The 16,682-nt window shown below is 51.5% G+C and overlaps 1 protein-coding gene across 1 annotated transcript; it reads left to right on the top strand.

The window, feature by feature from the left end:
* The first annotated feature begins 3,648 nt into the window (after nt 1–3,648).
* LRRC61 (leucine rich repeat containing 61) lies at nt 3,649–16,275 on the top strand. Its single transcript, XM_012662133.1, has 3 exons — nt 3,649–3,749; nt 5,924–6,094; nt 15,136–16,275. Exon 3 carries the CDS (start codon nt 15,303–15,305, stop codon nt 16,080–16,082), a length of 780 nt encoding a protein of 259 aa, XP_012517587.1. The 5' UTR covers nt 3,649–3,749; nt 5,924–6,094; nt 15,136–15,302; the 3' UTR covers nt 16,083–16,275.
* The last annotated feature ends 407 nt before the right edge of the window (nt 16,276–16,682 follow it).

The raw sequence follows: 16,682 nt of genomic DNA, 5'->3' as shown, positions 1-16,682 counted from the left end.
GGTGGGAGGATTGCTTGAGCTCAGGAGGTCGAGATCAGCCTGAGCAAGAGCGAGGCTCGCCCCCTGCCCCCAACTAAAAATAGAAAAAGTTAGCCGGGTGTTGTGGGAGCGCCTGTAGTCCCAGCTCAGGTGGTGATGTGAGCAATGGGGAACAGGTTGCCTGCTGCTCACCTCCTGCTGTGCGGCCCCCCAGTGGTCCCTCCACTTCCTAAGTTTCATGGAGGACGGTGGGGGAACTGCAGTTCTAGATAATTCTTATATAGAAGGTGAGAAGAATGGAGCTAGGCTAAATTTATGGTTGGTGAAAAGCAACAGTCATTCGCATCAGTCAGGACAGGGAGGGGTTTGCTCCTTTTTGTGGTTTGAATAATGTTCTTGTTTTGTCTGTGTTCAGACATGATTATGGAGCCCGTCTAGTCTCTGCCAAAAAAATGCCAGGGATTGCTAGGAGCACCAGAAGCTAAGAGAAAAACACAGAATGGATTCTCCTGTGGAGCCTGCAGAAAGAGCACAGCCCTGCCAACACCTCTGATTTCAGACACCTACCCTCCAGAACCAGGAGACAATTCATTTCTGTTGTTTAAAGCCACCTGGTTTGTGGTACTTTGTTATGGTAACCCTGGAAGACTGATACAGATGTCAACTTTAAAGTGTATAGTTTTTCAAGATCCTTTTTGGGGGCATATGAGGCAAACAGTTTGCTTTTAGATCAGAGTTTTTCAAAAGTGTCAGTGCACCACGAGATTCTGATGCATTTCACTTTCTTGGGGGCTTATTTTAAGTCATTTCCTGGGCTCCTTCCAGATGCACAGAATGGGTGTGGGCCCTGTATTCTGCATTTTAAACAAGTTCCCAGGTCTTCTGCATCTTAATCCACTGCTGAAGTAGGAAGATTTCTGGGCTGCAGACAAAGATCTCCACAGGGGATTTAATCCTCACCTGGGCTGCCCCTTAAATTCCCAAATTCCCTATGCCTCAGCTTCATTTGTCACTTAGGAATAATAATACCTCTTTGTCCTACCTCACATAATTATTGTAAGCAAAAAGTGTTAAGCTCTTTGGTAAAGTGTAGTAGTTTTTATACTTGTGAAAATCTATTATTGTTTCACCTTTTGAACAAAGACATTTTCAGGGATAGAGCTTCCAACACCAGAAGATGGAGCAAAGGGTAATTTAAGAGTTAAAGCATACACACTAGTGGGGAACACCCTGGCTCCAGTCCAAGCCACAACTCTGACATGTATTCACTGCACAGCATTTGTAAAAATTGGGGCTGTGGATAGACTTCTAAGAATCTGTCCAGGCCAGGCGCGGTGGCTCACATCTGTAATCCTAGCCCTCTGGGAGGCCAAGGCGGGCGGATTGTTTGAGCTCAGGAGTTCGAGACCAGCCTGAGCAAGAGCGAGACCCCGTCTCTACTAAAAATTAGAAAGAAATTAATTGGACAACTAAAAATATATAGAAAAATTTAGCCGGGCATGGTGGCGCATGCCTGTAGTCCCAGCTACTCAGGAGGCTGAGGCAGGAGGATTGCTTGAGCCCAGGAGTTTGAGGTTGCTGTGAGCTAGGCTGACACCACGGCACTCACTCTAGCCCGGGCAACACAGTGAGAGTCTGTCTCAAAAAAAAAAAAAAAAAAGAATCTGTCCAGCTCTGACACTCCACAAGGCTACGAAATACTCCAAGAGTTGGAGTGGAATAGCAAAGTCACATAGATGCCTTTGCTTTGGAGACAGGGCAAGGCAAAGCACCTTATCCATCCAATTACTTTGCATGTTAAAACATTGTTTGGGCTAACTGAGCCAGCCTCTCCCTTGCACTGCGACTGAGTCAGCACACAATGTGGCCCCTTCCCACCTGCTGTCACCTCTGCAAACAGGGCTTCTAGATCTGGAAGCTCTAGGGATAGGAGCCCTTCCTATTTATCTTTTTGTAAAACACCTACCAAAACAAGATGACTTTAGGTACACCTTCCCCAAACTTGGCTTGGCTGCAATGACAAGCTTTGTACATACAGGAAGATCTGAGCTTCCTTTGGTTCTTTCTCTCCCAATCCATCTCTGACTGATCTTTTGACTTCTTTTGCATAAGAAACTCCTCTTCTTAGAGTGCTTCTCCATTAACACTGGAAAGTGACCAGCTCTGAGCCCATTATGTGGACCCCAAGTAACAACACAACCCTAAAACCATTTGTGGCTTTTGAAAAAGGCTCTCTCCTTGACCAAACTTGAGTCAGGCTCCTCTGAATCCCCTTTTTGACTAGGCCCTGAACTTGGGCTCTGTCCTTGGCTTACTAAGTCCAGTTTTATCAAGAATCCTCCTGAGTCAGTTTAGCAAAAATCCCCCATAGTTGGTATCTGATCACTCTAGCCTTTATGTTTCCTTTTAGCAATTTTTCATCCACTGACCCCCACCCTGCTCCTTAGCTATAACTCTCCACCTGTCCTTGTATTTGATGTTGAGCTTGATCCCTTTTCCCTACTGCAAAACCCCTTTGGCAGCCAACCCTCTTGAATAAAGACTTCCTTACTGTCTTTATCACTAGTCCCATTTCCTACTTCAACATGCTGTTGGAGTCTGTTTTCTGATCTGTATAAGGAGAAGATCAAGTGAGATTAAAAATAACTTTGATAAAGTATAAAGATAAAATCACTATTTAGGGGCAGGAGTCCCAGTCTTAGCTCAAGCAGTTCTACTGGCCTGGCCTTGCCTTAATTTGCTTGGAGTAGGAGGAAGGATGCTGGAAGAAGCTGAGACCACCCCTGGAAGATGAATAGGGAAGACTGCCCTCAGCCTAGACCTTGAGTTCGTTTGACTCAGGAGGTGAAAAGAAGCTCAAGGTAGCCGGTGAGGCAGAAGTTGCGCACTTTGGTGTCCACGTGGGACCAACATGGGAGAAAGAGGCATTCTGCGCTCTGCCCAGGGATCGCGGCTTCTTTGGCCCTGGACCATTTGCAGTGTGTGGAGGTGGCAGGGCACCCCAGTGACACAGGCGCGGACGTGCCCTGGGCGTCACCGGGCAGCGGGCATTTGTTGGGGGAGACACCCTGGGAGGGTTTCCTGAAACGATGCGTGAACCTTCCAGCTACGGGAACCCCCAACATATGGATCCCTGTCGTTTTTCGTGGCCCCTTCCGTCTGCAAGTGCGGGCGAGACCGAGCACAGGGGCGGTCCGACTCACGCAGCGCAGAGTCCTCGGGCTGGAAGGGGCCCTGGGGACCGCTTGGAGGAGAGGGAATCTAGGCCATCACCGGCCCAGAGCCTGGTACAGAGTGAACACCACCAAACATGTATTGTATAAAGGCGTGTAGGTGCGTTCTCCAGGGCCACGCCACTAAACCAGCACCAACTTCTAACCAACACCAAGTAGCTCAGCTCTGGAGCAAGGGTAAAGCCCCAACCCCAGCGAGGAGACCCTCAGCTCCGCCCCTTCCGGTCGTGCTGCCCGCGCCTGCGCACTCGGGCCCGCCGCCGGCTGGAGGAATGTACTAACTGCGGGGATGTCGCTCCCCGAAGTGGCCCTTTGAGCGCCCCGGAACACGAAGTGCCCCCTCCCTCTCCTCTTGCCAGCTGTGTGGTGCGCTGCAGTTTCGGCCTGCGGCGCGGGGCGGCGGCGGGTGGCGGGCGCGGGGCCGCTGGGCCGCCGAGGGGGCGACGGCGGCTGCTGTGTGGAGCTGTGCCCGGCTTCGAGGCTTGGCCAGCGCGGTCTCTGCGGGCGGCCGGCCCCACCCCCGGAACCCGGCCTGAGGTAAGCCGGGGAGGGGGCATTGCCGTTCCCTCTCCACAGACCTGGCAGCCCAGGTGGCCCCCTCCTGGATTAGCCTCCTCTCCCCAGTTCCACCGCTCCTAAAACACTCCTCGTAAGCACAGAATCTTTCGGAACAGCCGGCTCTTACCCGCCTTTCCCTGTGTGCCAAGAACTGCCCTGAAATACCTTGACAGACATTAACTCATTTAACCCGCACCAGTCCCGTCAGGTGGGTGCTGTCGTTGTCCCCGTCGTAGAGACGAGGAAACCGGGGCTTGTGGCAGCACGATCACAGCCGGTGGGCAGCAGAGCCAGGATGTAAAGCCGCGGAGCGTGGCTGTGGGTGTCATGTTCTTACTCCATTATAAATTCTAACCCTAACCTCCCAGAAAAGAGCAAAGGGTTCTGCTGGTGTACCGTTTTAAACATATCTCATTTTAGGTCATTTTTGTGCAGTGCGAAGTCTAATGATGAGTGATTATTTGCAACATCTTTCTTAGGTTTTATAAGTAGCCAAATGTGCAGGTGGTACAAAACCCACAAATATATAGTGGCTCGCTCTACTCTCTTCCTTCCACATGTTCCTGTCTTCCCATCCTTTTCCTCACCGCCTTTCAGTCTTCTCACAGGTGGGGATGGGGCCAGAGACACCCAGGGCTTGAGGGCCCAGCAAGTGCTCACAATCCTCTGCTGGGTGGGGTGGAATGGACACTCCCTCCCCCAGTGCAGGGGGTGAGAGGAGAGGGCTGGCGGGCCTAGGCCGAGTGAGGAAAGGAAGACCGGGCATAATTATGGAGTGACTCAGGCATAGGAGAGAGAGGAGTGGCCCCTTTCCTTCTGGGCATGCATGTAGGAAAAGGATTGGGAAGAGCGGTGAGAAGGAGGCCTCTGATTTATTAAGCCAGTGCCTAAGTGCTCAGGTGTCTCCCACCCCGGGCTAAGCTAGGTCATTCAGCCAGAAGGAATCAGTAGACTCTTAGGCAGAAGCTCCTCAGCATTAGCCTAAGATGGACAACTCCTTGCAAGACAAAATCTAAGTTCTTCAGTGTAATAGCCTCTGTTTATCGGTAGGTCAGCCTGAGCGCCCCCCCACAAAAGTCCTCCCTGCCTCATGGCACCATACCCCACTTTCCCTTGCTCTGCTGTAATGAGCCCATTTCTAAGTTGTCTTCTGTCCTGAGCCATGAGTGGCAACCAGGCACAGTGCTGGCTCCTACTAGATATTTGATGAATTTTTGTTACTTGATTGAATGGACCAAGGGCTTGCCTCCCACCGTACCCATCCTGCTTCCTTCCCATCTCTGAGGCTAATCCCATCCACCACCCATGCCCTGGATCCCTTTCCCTAGGAAGCTCTTGTTGTGGATTCCACCTCTTTCCTGTATAGTTAGCTTGATCCTCTTCCTGTTGCACCTTCTGTTTAGAGACACAGCCAAGCCTTTTCCCTCCCACTCTGCTTCCAGCATTCCAAGTTCCTGCTTCTCCCACACTCTTGCTGCACCGCGCACAGAAGTGACTTTTGACCTTGTTGCCCACTCTTTCCTTGAAAGTCTCTTCCCTTGCTTTCCATACCCTCACTTCCCTTTGGGTTTTCGTTGTGTCTCCCCTCTGCCCCTGAATCATCTTTGAGACCTCATCTTCTACCCTCCCCATATTGTCAGCGTTACCTGGCAGCTACCCTCCATTCTCTTCTCCTTTTGGTGTTTTCTCTCAGCTTCTGTGAAAACTTGCCTGAAGATTTGTTCCAAAAGAACCTCAAACTCAGCATATCCCAGACTACCTGTGTGAGTAAATAGGCTCACTAGGGAGTCACTCTAGCCCTTCTTCCTCCTCTCCATTGGGACTCCAGCATAATCTACCTCCTGAACAGTCCTCTACAATGTCTGTGCCCTCCACCCCTCTGTCACTACCCTGCCCTGGCCCTCCTTACCTCTGACTTCCCAGTGCTATGCTGGCCTCCCGTATGGCCCTACTGTACACCTTCCAGACTGCTGCCCACGTGGTCTGCCCATGGGAGACTTGCCTCAGCTTGGAGCCCTTCGAGTCTCATCTGGCTGTGGTTGTGGTCCTCCAATGTTTGTTGGTCACCTGTGGTGACATGTATCACAAGTAGCTTCTTACTAATAAAGTACTGGAGTTTGTGGATGACTTTCTTTTTAAAATTTACATTTCAGATTGATGTAGATTCAGGGTTGGCTGTCAACAATGTCAGCCTAGCTGTCATCCTCATGTGCCCCAGTGGAAGAGAACGTGGTGGTGTTTCTGTCGTACCGGTGACTGTGGGAAATCCTGGATCCACCCAGCGGCTCTATCAGGAGTTAAAGATCCAGAAGCAATAGCCTAAGGTAAACAACCCCTTATAAGAAAAACTCTAAGCTCTTCAAAATAACAGACCGTTATTGGTAGGTCAGCCTGAGGCCCCCCCCCAAGCCTCTTCTGCCTCATAGCACTGTACCCCACTTTCCCTTGCTTTAGTGTGATGAGCCCATTTCCAAGTTGTCGCCTCATCCTGAGCCATGAGTGTCAACCAGGCAGTTACTTGTATCTTGAGGGTACAAATGCTAGTTTATAGTAGATATTCGATGAATTTTTATTAAATGATTGAATGGATCAAGAATATCTGTGGAAGTGTAGAGTTTCTGATGGGACGGGCTAAGTGGGAAAAAGAACAGGATTGGTGGCCGGGCGCGGTGGCTCACACCTGTAATCCTAGCACTCCGGAAGGCCGAGGCGGGCGGATTGTTTGAGCTCAGGAGTTTGAGACCAGCCTGAGCAAGAGCGAGACCCCGTCTCTACTAAAAATAGAAAGAAATTAATTGGACAGCTAAAAATATATAGAAAAAATTAGCCAGGCATGGTGGTGCATGCCTGTAGTCCCAGCTACTCGGGAGGCTGAGGCAGAAGGATTGCTTGAGCCCAGGAGTTTGAGGTTGCTGTGAGCTAGGCTGACGCCACGGCACTCTAGCCCGGGCAACACAGTGAGACTCTGTCTCAAAAAAAAAAGAACAGGATTGGTGCCCTGGGGTAAATTGGTAGGTCTGCAGATGAGGGTTTGGGGCTGTGACCAGGCTGCAGTGCTGAGAGACAGGTCTTTCCCTTTTCTGTCTCATTGTCAGGAGGGGCTGGTTCTATGCCCCATTCTGTGTCCTCATCCATAGCGATAGAGCCTACAAACTGCTTCTGGAGGCTTGGATGTTAACACTCTGGGTTGCAGTTTCCTTGGTCATGAGATAAGAGTTGAGGCAAGTCTCCTCTAGTTCTCAGTTCTGATGTCCGAAAGTGTCATTTGCACCTTTATCCAGCCCCTCCACAAGTGTCACTTCATGTGGGCCTTCATTTGTTGGATTTATGGTGGCTGACTAAGTTCTTGCAAGGTGGGCTTGAAGCTGTTGCCTCCTAACCCTTCTGAGACTCTCCTGGCTGGAAGGAGCTCCTCTCTGGCCAGAGTCTCACTTGAGGCAGCCCTGCCATCTCTGCTGATCCTCCCCTATCACTCAGTGTCAGCATATGCAGGTTTTCAATCTTTTTTTTTCTTGATAGTTTCAGTACCAGTAAGTCTACTTATTCATTGTATTTCCCAGCAAAAGAAGGGAATGGAAAAGAGTCAGCATGTATGTTACAAAATGATTAGAAAATGGGAAAGGAAGTGTTTGGTACAGCAAAATCAACCATCCAGTAGACACACCCCATCATGGAGGTATCTCCTGCAGTTCAGGAATGAGCAGCAGGGATCAGGGAGAGAGCAGACAGGTACAGGCTTTCCTACCCTCTCTCCCTGCCCGTAAATTCAAGATTTCTCACAAAGCTTTGGTTTCTAGCAGTAAACATAGAGACAGTTTTGTCTGTCTCCTATTAATCTAATGTCCACTTTGACCTAAGTCTCTTGCACCTGCGTAAAAGTTCCTGGTAACTTGAATATACGTTCACATTCCCATGCTTGGTCTCCTGACCTTTTTTTCTACATGGAAGGCCCCCGTTGCTTCTCTCTACTTTAGGATTACAGATTAAGTAGGTTTGATCCATCCAAATACAGTAGTGTCTTAAGTGTTTGGCATGAATCACATTGAGAAATTGGTCTTGACTCAGAAGCTGAGAGCAAGGAGGGTTCCTGACTTCTTCAGGATTTTTGCATAAATTATTTAAGACTTGTGGAGACAGCCTAAGAATTAAATGTATGTCTGTGTGGGTGTGTAGGTTTTTTTTGCAGGGGAGGAAGGGAACGAAGAAGAGGGTAGGGCAGGAGTCAAGTTTTTAGGACAGAGGATCTGGTCCAAAATAGGAAATAGGAGAAGGAGAGCACAAAAGAAAGGATGGTTCAAGATTCCCACTTTAAGAAGAGGGCCCCACAGACTAACGTGTCAGATCCTTTTGCCTGGCACAGAACCATTGGTCAAAGATGTTTTGGGCATTTTCTCTCAATACAAAAAGTTTGTAAACACACTGCAAAAGAACATGGAGAAAGACCAACACATTATATTTACACAAACCAGGCCACCCAGTACAGTTCCCAGTGCACACCGCCCACTGCACAGCCCCCAGCGCACACCGCCCACTACACAGCACCCAGTGCACACCACCCACTGCACAGCACCCAGTGCACACCACCCACTGCACAGCACCCAGTGCACACCGCCCACTGCACAGCCCCCAGTGTGCACTGCCCACTGCACACCACCCAGTGCACACTGCCCAGTACGCTACACCCACTGTGCACTGCACGATGGTTCTGTTGTGCTTGCTCCATTTCAGCACAGTGAAGGAAGTTCGCAGTGATCTCACAGCATGTAAACAAAACCCCCTTTTTCTCCTTTAGCTACCATGACACTATTAATCACGGCTGCAGCAGAGCAGGACACTGGCTCTGGGCACGGTCAAGAGGCCCTTGCTGTGGGTCTCCCTGGAAGCCAAGATTTTTGGAAGTTTAAGGATTTTAGTTTCTTGCTTCATATATCCATCCCTGGACTGCACAGGATGAGTACAGGGGTATTGGTCTTAAAACTTATCCTCGCCAACTCAATTTTTTGGGAACACACACACACACACACACACACACACACACACACACACATACCCTGTCGTACATGGTAAACCTAGCCTAATCCCGTGAAAGATGGATCTGGTATGTAAAGCATGTCTGGTACCCTAGGATTGGGCAACCCTCATCTAACCTTGGCTTCCTCTCTGTACCTTTCACTTGGCCCAGCCTCTCCTAACCTCTGGGCACCACTTTCTCCTGTTTAGCCTAATTTCCAATCATCACAGGTCAACCCAGGTAAAATCTAGTTCCCCCTGAAACATTTTCAAGTGAGTGGGTTTCAGGGGGACACTATGGCAGAAGATCCAGCTTTCATTGGCAAAAATGAGATAATTCAGTAAGCTGTGCACACCACATTGTTGCTCTCCATGGTGATAAAAACAACAGAAAGCATAAGAGAACAGTGTAGGAATGAGGGCCATAGATTGAAATAGACAAAAATACAAAGCCAGAATATTTATATTAAGAAAAAAAAGCTAAAATGCACAAGATAGCTTATTTGCAGACAGCTAGTGCAGTTGGCTTCCTGGAGAAATGGGATCCAAGGGAGCAAATAAATAAAACCACATTGGCCCAGAATTGGGTGGGAGTGAGCTTAGGAGTGGCAGGTCTGCAGTTGTTCCTTAACCAGCCTTTTGCTGCTGTTACTACTTGTTGCTTGGGACAGTTCCCAGCACCCTATCCCAAGAGTGGGTATGAGGATACAAGATGTGAAAAAAGCCCTGCCTTACTGCTGAGAGATTCTCTTCTGCAGAAGGTAGTGGCTGTGGGTTGGGTCCATTAATCTGGTCTTATGCTTAATCATTCCACTCTAGCATGGGAAATATTATTACACATCCTTCTTAAAAAGGAAAACAACTTCCCCATCCAGGCCACTTTCAGAAGCTGGAGATTGTGGGAGTGGAGCCACAGACAAAGCATGCAGGTTCCAGGGCAGTTTCCCCCAGTGCCCTCTCTGGCACTGGGGTAGAGCGTGGCTGGGGTTCCTTAGCCTCGTCCCTTCCCCCACCGAGAGAGAAGAAGGGGTGATGCTCTGAACCCCAACCTGAGATACACTGCAGTACCGGCCACCCCCAGCCCATGCTGTGCCCACTTTCTCCACTCCGCCAGTGGATGCCTGCTCCTTGAAATTTCCTGATGGTGAAAGAATAGCCCCCACCACTGTGGGTCAGGTTGGGCACTCCAGGAGCAGGGCAGGATTGTCGGTCTCTTCTTTCTCCTGAAAGTAGGCTCACTTTCCCTGGGAGCCAGTGTCACTGTCAAGAAGTACCTGTGGGAGAATGAGACCATTGGAGCCCAGGGGGACCCCCTGGCTTACTGGGAGAAGAAGCGAGAAGCCTGGCCAACCCTGGCCAACCCTGGCCAAACTGGCTACCATCTATCTGTCTTGCCCCCCTAGGGGTGCCTTTTCTGAAAATATCTTTGCCTCCCTGAACAGCCCCACCATCATAGAACAGAACTCCTCTCTCAAAGTGGAGGTCATTGAGCATCTGCTCTTCTTGAAGACCAACCTGGAGAACTTCCCTAACTACACCCCTCCTCCCCTTAGCTTCTCCTGTAGTGACCTGGCTGAGAAACCGGAGACCCTCTAGTCTGCCCAGCGTGCGGGATAGCATGCACGGTGGGGTGCCTGTGGCCATCCTGGAGTCTCAGGAGCTCTGAAGAGCACCTATGCGTAGAAATTGCAGTAGATCAAAGTAGACAGCAGAGTGTTGCCTTATGGGATGTCAGACGGGGATGGCCAGAATCCCAAACCTATTTGGTAAGAATTGGGACAGTTTCTCAATTCTTGACTGATTGCTGTATTTTTTCTGAGAGATGTTATTTTCCATCTCCCCATTGCTTCATTTATATCTAGCATCATGTGCATAGAAAAGGCTTACTGTGCTCATAATGGTTATGAGTTGTACCCTATGGCTTTCTTCACTGTAATTCTCTATTGAGATAGTCGTGGGTATTCAGGACCTTGCATACACCCTGTCTACCTGGACAAAGGTATACATGCCGTTAAGAGGCTTGCTTTCTCAAAAAGTGGCCAGGGTGAAGAGGAGGCAGGTGCTAGCAGGTGGGATATGTCCTCAGCCACTGGGAGCCTAGGTGGCTGGAGCACTTTCTGAGGCCGCTTGCACTGTAGGAAGAAAGAAACCCCAAGGTGGAGTAGCCAGAGAAGGACGTGCACATATACCCCACACACACCAGTCGTCTTGGGCATTGTAGAGTGGCCAGAGAGCCCCTGATTGTTGGAACTGACCAGCTAGCCAATCCTCAAAATGTCATTCTTACCAGTAGTTTGTTTCCAGACTACTGGAAACCTTGGGGTTTCTTTCTTTCGATGGTGGAAAGAGCATCAGTCTCTTTCCCAGGCCCCCCGTGGCTGGTTATACATCCCGCCTGCCAACACCCTCACCCCCTTCACCTCCAATCCCTGGCCTCTTTTAAAGGGCAAATCCCTTATTTGGAAGAGAGAAAGGACATGTATAGAACCCATTCGGTAGAGTGCTGAGTGTTCCTTTAGGACATAGTGCGGGACCTGAGGGCTCGGGATCCAGGAAGGACTGGGCTTGGATTGGACGGGAGAAGAAAGAAAGGGAGAGGCTGGGAGTGTTGGGGCAACCCTGTCACCCCCATGAGACTTGCATCCAGGTGGCCTGAGGGTGCCTGGTCACTGGGAAAGGTGGCTGCAAAGATAAAGGTAGGAGGAGTAGGGGAGTCCTCAAGGCCATGGGGGTGAAGGGACAGACTGTCCCCTTACTGGACTGGCAGCCCTGGAAGCCCATTCCTGTGCCCTTCCTGGAGGACTAATTCCTTATGACTTTTGGGTGTCACTGAAAATGAAGGAAGCAGGAGAAGTTAACCATGCCCTTTCACTCAGAGGTAGCCTCTGTCAATACTTTGGCATATTTCCTCTTTTTACGTTGAGATCATGCCCTATGTACTATTTAATATCCAGTATTTTCATTTTCACAGTATAATAGCATTTTTCAAATAAAGCTTCGTAAGACATCATTTTTAATGGTTTGAGTAGCATGATTTGAATTAAAGTCTGGCCTCCAAATTGCTTAGATCACATCTCTCCCCACAGCAGCTAGGAGTGGGGAGTGGGGTGGGCACAGGCGTGTTCACAAGCTCCCCAGTGATAGCAGGTGAGGGCTGTGACGGAGCCTCCTTAATATACCCTGCTCTGAATCAAGTGCATCTGGGTAGTGGGGACAGGGCTTGCCCTGGACCCAGCTCTGAGACTCTCTCCTAGTATTCTGATTGGGGGTGGGGGTGGGGGAGGGACGTGATGCTGCCTAAAGTTGCCTTGGGGGCAGCATCCTGTTCTGTGCTGCCAGCCCTTGAGCTGTCCGAGCTGCTCTCAGAAGAGGCCTGGTGCCTTTGCTGTATGCCGCCACTGAACAGGCTCTGCAGCATTCTCAGAGGATGGGCAGGCCTGGAATGGAGAGGTGGCCGCAGTTGGGGGAAGAATATGAGGAAGATGGAGGGTGAGAGGAAGAGGATGAAAAAGCTTGATGGTCCCAAGCTGCGGGCCTGGGCTCTAGAGCCCTGGTTCTCAACTGAGGGCACTTTTGTTCCCAGGTGACATTTTTGGTTGTTGTAAGTGGGGGAAGAGGAGTGGTTCTGTTGGCATCTAGTGGTAAGAGGCCAGAGACGCTGCTAAACATTCTACAGTGCACAAAACAGCCCCCACAACAGAGACTTACTCTGCCCAAATGCCAGAGTTGGGAAGCCCTCTTAAAGTGTTGGGGGAGGGGAAGGAATGGGGCAGGGGAAGGGCCCCAGTTCACCTGAGGCTGCTCTGCGTTGAACCATTTCTCCCCCAGACTTAGCTCTGCCCTGCCTCTGCTGGCTCCAGGGCACATTTCCCAGGTAGATGAGGCTCTGCAAGGCTTGTCTTCCCTGGAGGCCCAAGGCCATCCCTGTCACCAAGTCTTCTTTCCAGATTCACTTCATTTCCACAGGACAGGGGTGATTCCCCTTTTCCACAGCAGAGCATTGAAGCAGGTGGATGTGTGGGAAGCTGTTCTCAGTCATTGTCTGCTGGTAGCCTGATGTTAGTTGGGTCTGTACCGGGCGATGGGCATTCTCAGGCTACGTGGTTGTGGTGTGCAGACATGAGGCACGATATGAGAGTGGGAGCAGGGCGGAGGTCATTGGTCCCCAAGAGAATCAGGGTTCTGCACAACTTACCATCAAGACCCAGGCAGCTTGCGTTGCAGTGAGGGCAGGACAGGGCCGTGCTGGTGCAGAGCAGTGTGCTGGAGGGCAGCATCTTACCAGTGTTGGTCCTTGAAAGCCTCACGTGTTCTCCCTGCAGCTGCTCTGCAGACTCAGTCATTCAGCCTCGTAAGTGGTGGTGTGTGCGCAGGAGTTCCTAACCATGTGCGCTACCAAAATAGTGTGTGGGGAGGGGTGCACATTCCTGGAGTGAAGCCCATAGCACAGCCTACAGCTGCAGCTGCAGCCAGAACCTGGTGCTGCACCACCATTCAAGCTCAGTGCCGCAGAGCTGGATGTCTTCTTGTCCCCAGCCTGTCCTGCCTGCATTCCACATGTTTGAGGAGGGCGTCCCTTGCGTGCCATCACCTAGCCAGATCCCCAGCTGTTACAGGCTCTTTTTCCTTCTCCCCATTGCCCTCCTTGGGGTCTGTATCTCTTGCTCATGTTTTTTATAGCAGGTTTCTAGTGCCTGGTGCTCCTGTACCCCCACTCTAGGGGCCAAATGCAAAGGTGATTGCTTCACTCCCACTTATAAACCCCAGCAGATCATGTTCACGTTGAGGGAGTCCCATCAGTAGATGCTTTCTGTCCGTTTTGGAAAGAAATGAGATATAAACAAAAAGGGAGCTAGGTAAGGAAATGGGGATCATGAGGACAAGGATCCCTGCTTCTCAGATGAGGTGTAGGGAGCAGCCTCCCCAGCCCCTGGTGGGAGTGCTGTGGATGTCTTACTGGCGCATGGGAGGAGCAAAATGGGTCAGGCTCTGGGCCTGGTCTCCTTGGAGAGGGGGAAATAAAAAGTGTTGATTATGTGAACTCAGACTTGGGGATCACCAATACCCTGCATCCACAGATCTGCAATCTCCTTGGCAGGCATCACCCCGTGGGCCTGGGTTAGACTCCTGAGGCTGGGCCTGGCCAAAGTCAGCAAGGTTGGGAAGCTGCACTTGGAGCCCAGGTCCATTCTTGTTTTCTTCTCTGCTTAAAGCTTGACCCTTCTGTGGGCAGTGTTGCCATTGTCTCTCTCCCAGGCTGCCTATCCCTTGCCAGTCTGCAGCACAGTCTTGCGCTAGCGCATGAGCTCACGCTGTCCCATGGCCACCGGTGACTTGACATGCCCCTTTCCCACTTCTCTGCAGCCAGTTTAGGTGCCACCCTGCCCCTCCCTCCAAGACTATGTGGCCTCTCCCAGCTTGCCCTTTTGGGAAATTATGTCATATTTACAGCTGGCATCATACTGTCTTGCACAAAATGATCAGTGCTGTGCTGTTGATCTCTGACCAGTTGATGCCAGAGCAAAAGAGCTAGTTTTGCCGGCAGTGGCTGGGGGAGGAATGGCATGGGAACCGGCCAGACCACTTACCCGGCCTTCCCTGTCCCGTCCCTCCTTTAACCTCAGTTTCCTCATCTAGGACTAAAGGCCTTACAGCTCCAACCAGAGGGCACAAGTTGGCCCACATTATCTGGAAACTGTTTTGAATTCATTGCTAATGTTAGAAATTGAGATGTTTTTGAGTGAATAAAACAGCCTGCTCTCATTGGTGTTAGCACGTGCATGGGCTATCCCAGGGAGGAAACAGGTTGGTGATGGTGGTTACCTACTGTCTATTCAAAAATAAAGCCGGGTCAATCCTAGCAACTTGGGAGGCTGAGGGGAGGATCACTTGAGCCCAGGAGTTTGTGACCAACCTGGACAACATAGCAAGACCACATCTCAAAAAGTAATAATAAATAAATTTAACTTTTTAAAAGAGAAACACCTCAAAATTAATAAGGCTAGATCATGGGTGGTTACTGAAAAATAATGGCATTTTACCCCCCATTTGGCCCCAGTTGGGATTTGACAATGAAAAGAACTGGTGACATTGGGCTGGAATCCCGTCCAACATGCCCCTAACTAGCCAGGGCTAGCCTGGACCTTGGGTTGGGGCCTGCACCCTCTCCCTGTCACTCAGGTGGGCTTTGTGGCCTGTGTCTCAGACCTTGGTCTCCTGGTCTTGCCTGGCCAAAGAGATGGTTGGCTCTGGTAGTAAAGGCAGGGTCAAACTTCATGCCATCACCCCTTGCACAGGACACAGGAATTGCTTGGGAGAGGCCTGCCTGCTTGACTGTTTAATTGTCTCTCCTTAGGGACTTGTTGGCCTCCAGCAGGGTATCCAAAACAGGCCTCCCAGCACTGGCCGGGGGAGAGTTGAAGGTGTCTGTTTTGGGGAGAGCAACTGGCTGACCCCCAGTGGCACCGACGTCCCTGTGACAGCACTGCCAGGATCCAGGCCATCTGAACAGACATCTGTCTCATGGAGCCTCCAGGGGAGAAGCCAGGAGAGGCAGGCAGGCTGCGCATCACGCCCCAGCTGCTGAAGTCACGTACGGGCGAGTTCGCCCTGGAGTCCATCCTGCTGCTGAAGCTGCGAGGCTTAGGGCTGGCCGACCTGGGCTGCCTGGGAGAGTGCCTAGGCCTTGAGTGGCTGGACCTGTCGGGCAACGAGCTCACCCAGCTGGGCCCACTGGCATCCTTGCGCCAGCTGGCTGTGCTAAATGTCTCCAACAATCGGCTGACCGGGCTGGAGCCACTGGCAGCCTGTGAGAACCTGCAGAGTCTCAATGCTGCGGGCAACCTGCTGGCCACTCCGAGCCAGCTGCAGTGTTTAGCCGGGCTGCGGTGCCTCGAGCACCTGCGGCTCCGAGACCCTCTGGCCAGGCTCAGCAACCCGCTCTGCACCAGCCCTTCCTACTGGGCTGCGGTCCGGGAGCTGCTGCCTGGCCTGAAAGTCATCGACGGTGAGCGTGTGACCGGGCGCGGCAGTGAGCTCTACCAGCTGTGCCGAGACCTGGACAGCTCCTTGCGCCCCAGCTCCAGCCCTGGCCCCAGAGCCACTGAGGCCAAGCCCTGGGTGGAGCCAGGGTACTGGGAGTCTTGGCCCACCTGGAGTAGCTCCATCCTGGAGGAGGCCTGCCGGCAGTTCCAGGACACCCTGCAGGAGTGCCGGGACCTGGACCGCCAGGCCAGCGACAGCCTGGCCCAGGCTGAGCAGGCACTTAGCCCCGTGGGCACCACCTCTTCCTTTGTCTTTTGAATGTGTCCCATGGCCCAGGACAGCCTGGCAGGTGGCCTCACTGCCTGTATCTTCCCTCCTTGCCTTTGAACTTGTCTTCAGTGTTTCCCCACGCTGGTCACCGCCCGGTCACTGGGCTATTCATTTATCTCTGTCCTGAGAGCAGCCCCTCCCCCTCTCCCCTCAAGGACATTTCTCCACCCTCCCTGCAAGTGACCCCACCCCCAAGTGACCTCTAGCACATGTTGTGTCCACAGCTGCTGCCACTCCTGCTGCTCCAGCCTGAGACTTGGTGGAGGTAATTACTTCCTCCTAAGGCTACAGGTGAGAAAGGTGGGATGGGCCAGCGACCTGGGAGAGTATGGGCAGGGCCTAGTGGCCAGAACATTCCTTATCACCCACCTTCCAGATTGGCCTGTCCAGATGACCCATCCTGTGCTCATCCAGCCCTCTTTATTAAACAGCTCTGCTTTCATTTGCATGACTGGGACACCTCTGGTCTCTCTCACAAGAGGCTCTGCTCACCCTGCCCACAGCCAAGGGCGGCCCTGCGCCCTGCCTTCCCTCGAGCAGATGGCCGGCCACCTGCCTCTAGGTTGAGCTGAGGAGGAAACAGGCAGT

Source organism: Propithecus coquereli, unplaced genomic scaffold, assembly GCF_000956105.1.
Source record: "Propithecus coquereli isolate 6110/MARCELLA unplaced genomic scaffold, Pcoq_1.0 Scaffold75, whole genome shotgun sequence".
In the NCBI taxonomy this organism is placed as follows: domain Eukaryota; kingdom Metazoa; phylum Chordata; class Mammalia; order Primates; family Indriidae; genus Propithecus; species Propithecus coquereli.
This window is presented reverse-complemented; position numbering and strand designations above follow the sequence as displayed.

Coding starts and splice junctions, on each gene's coding strand:
- LRRC61 (XM_012662133.1), top strand. CDS start 15,303: ATGGAGCCTCCAGGGGAGAAGCCAGGAGAGGCAGGCAGGCTGCGCATC.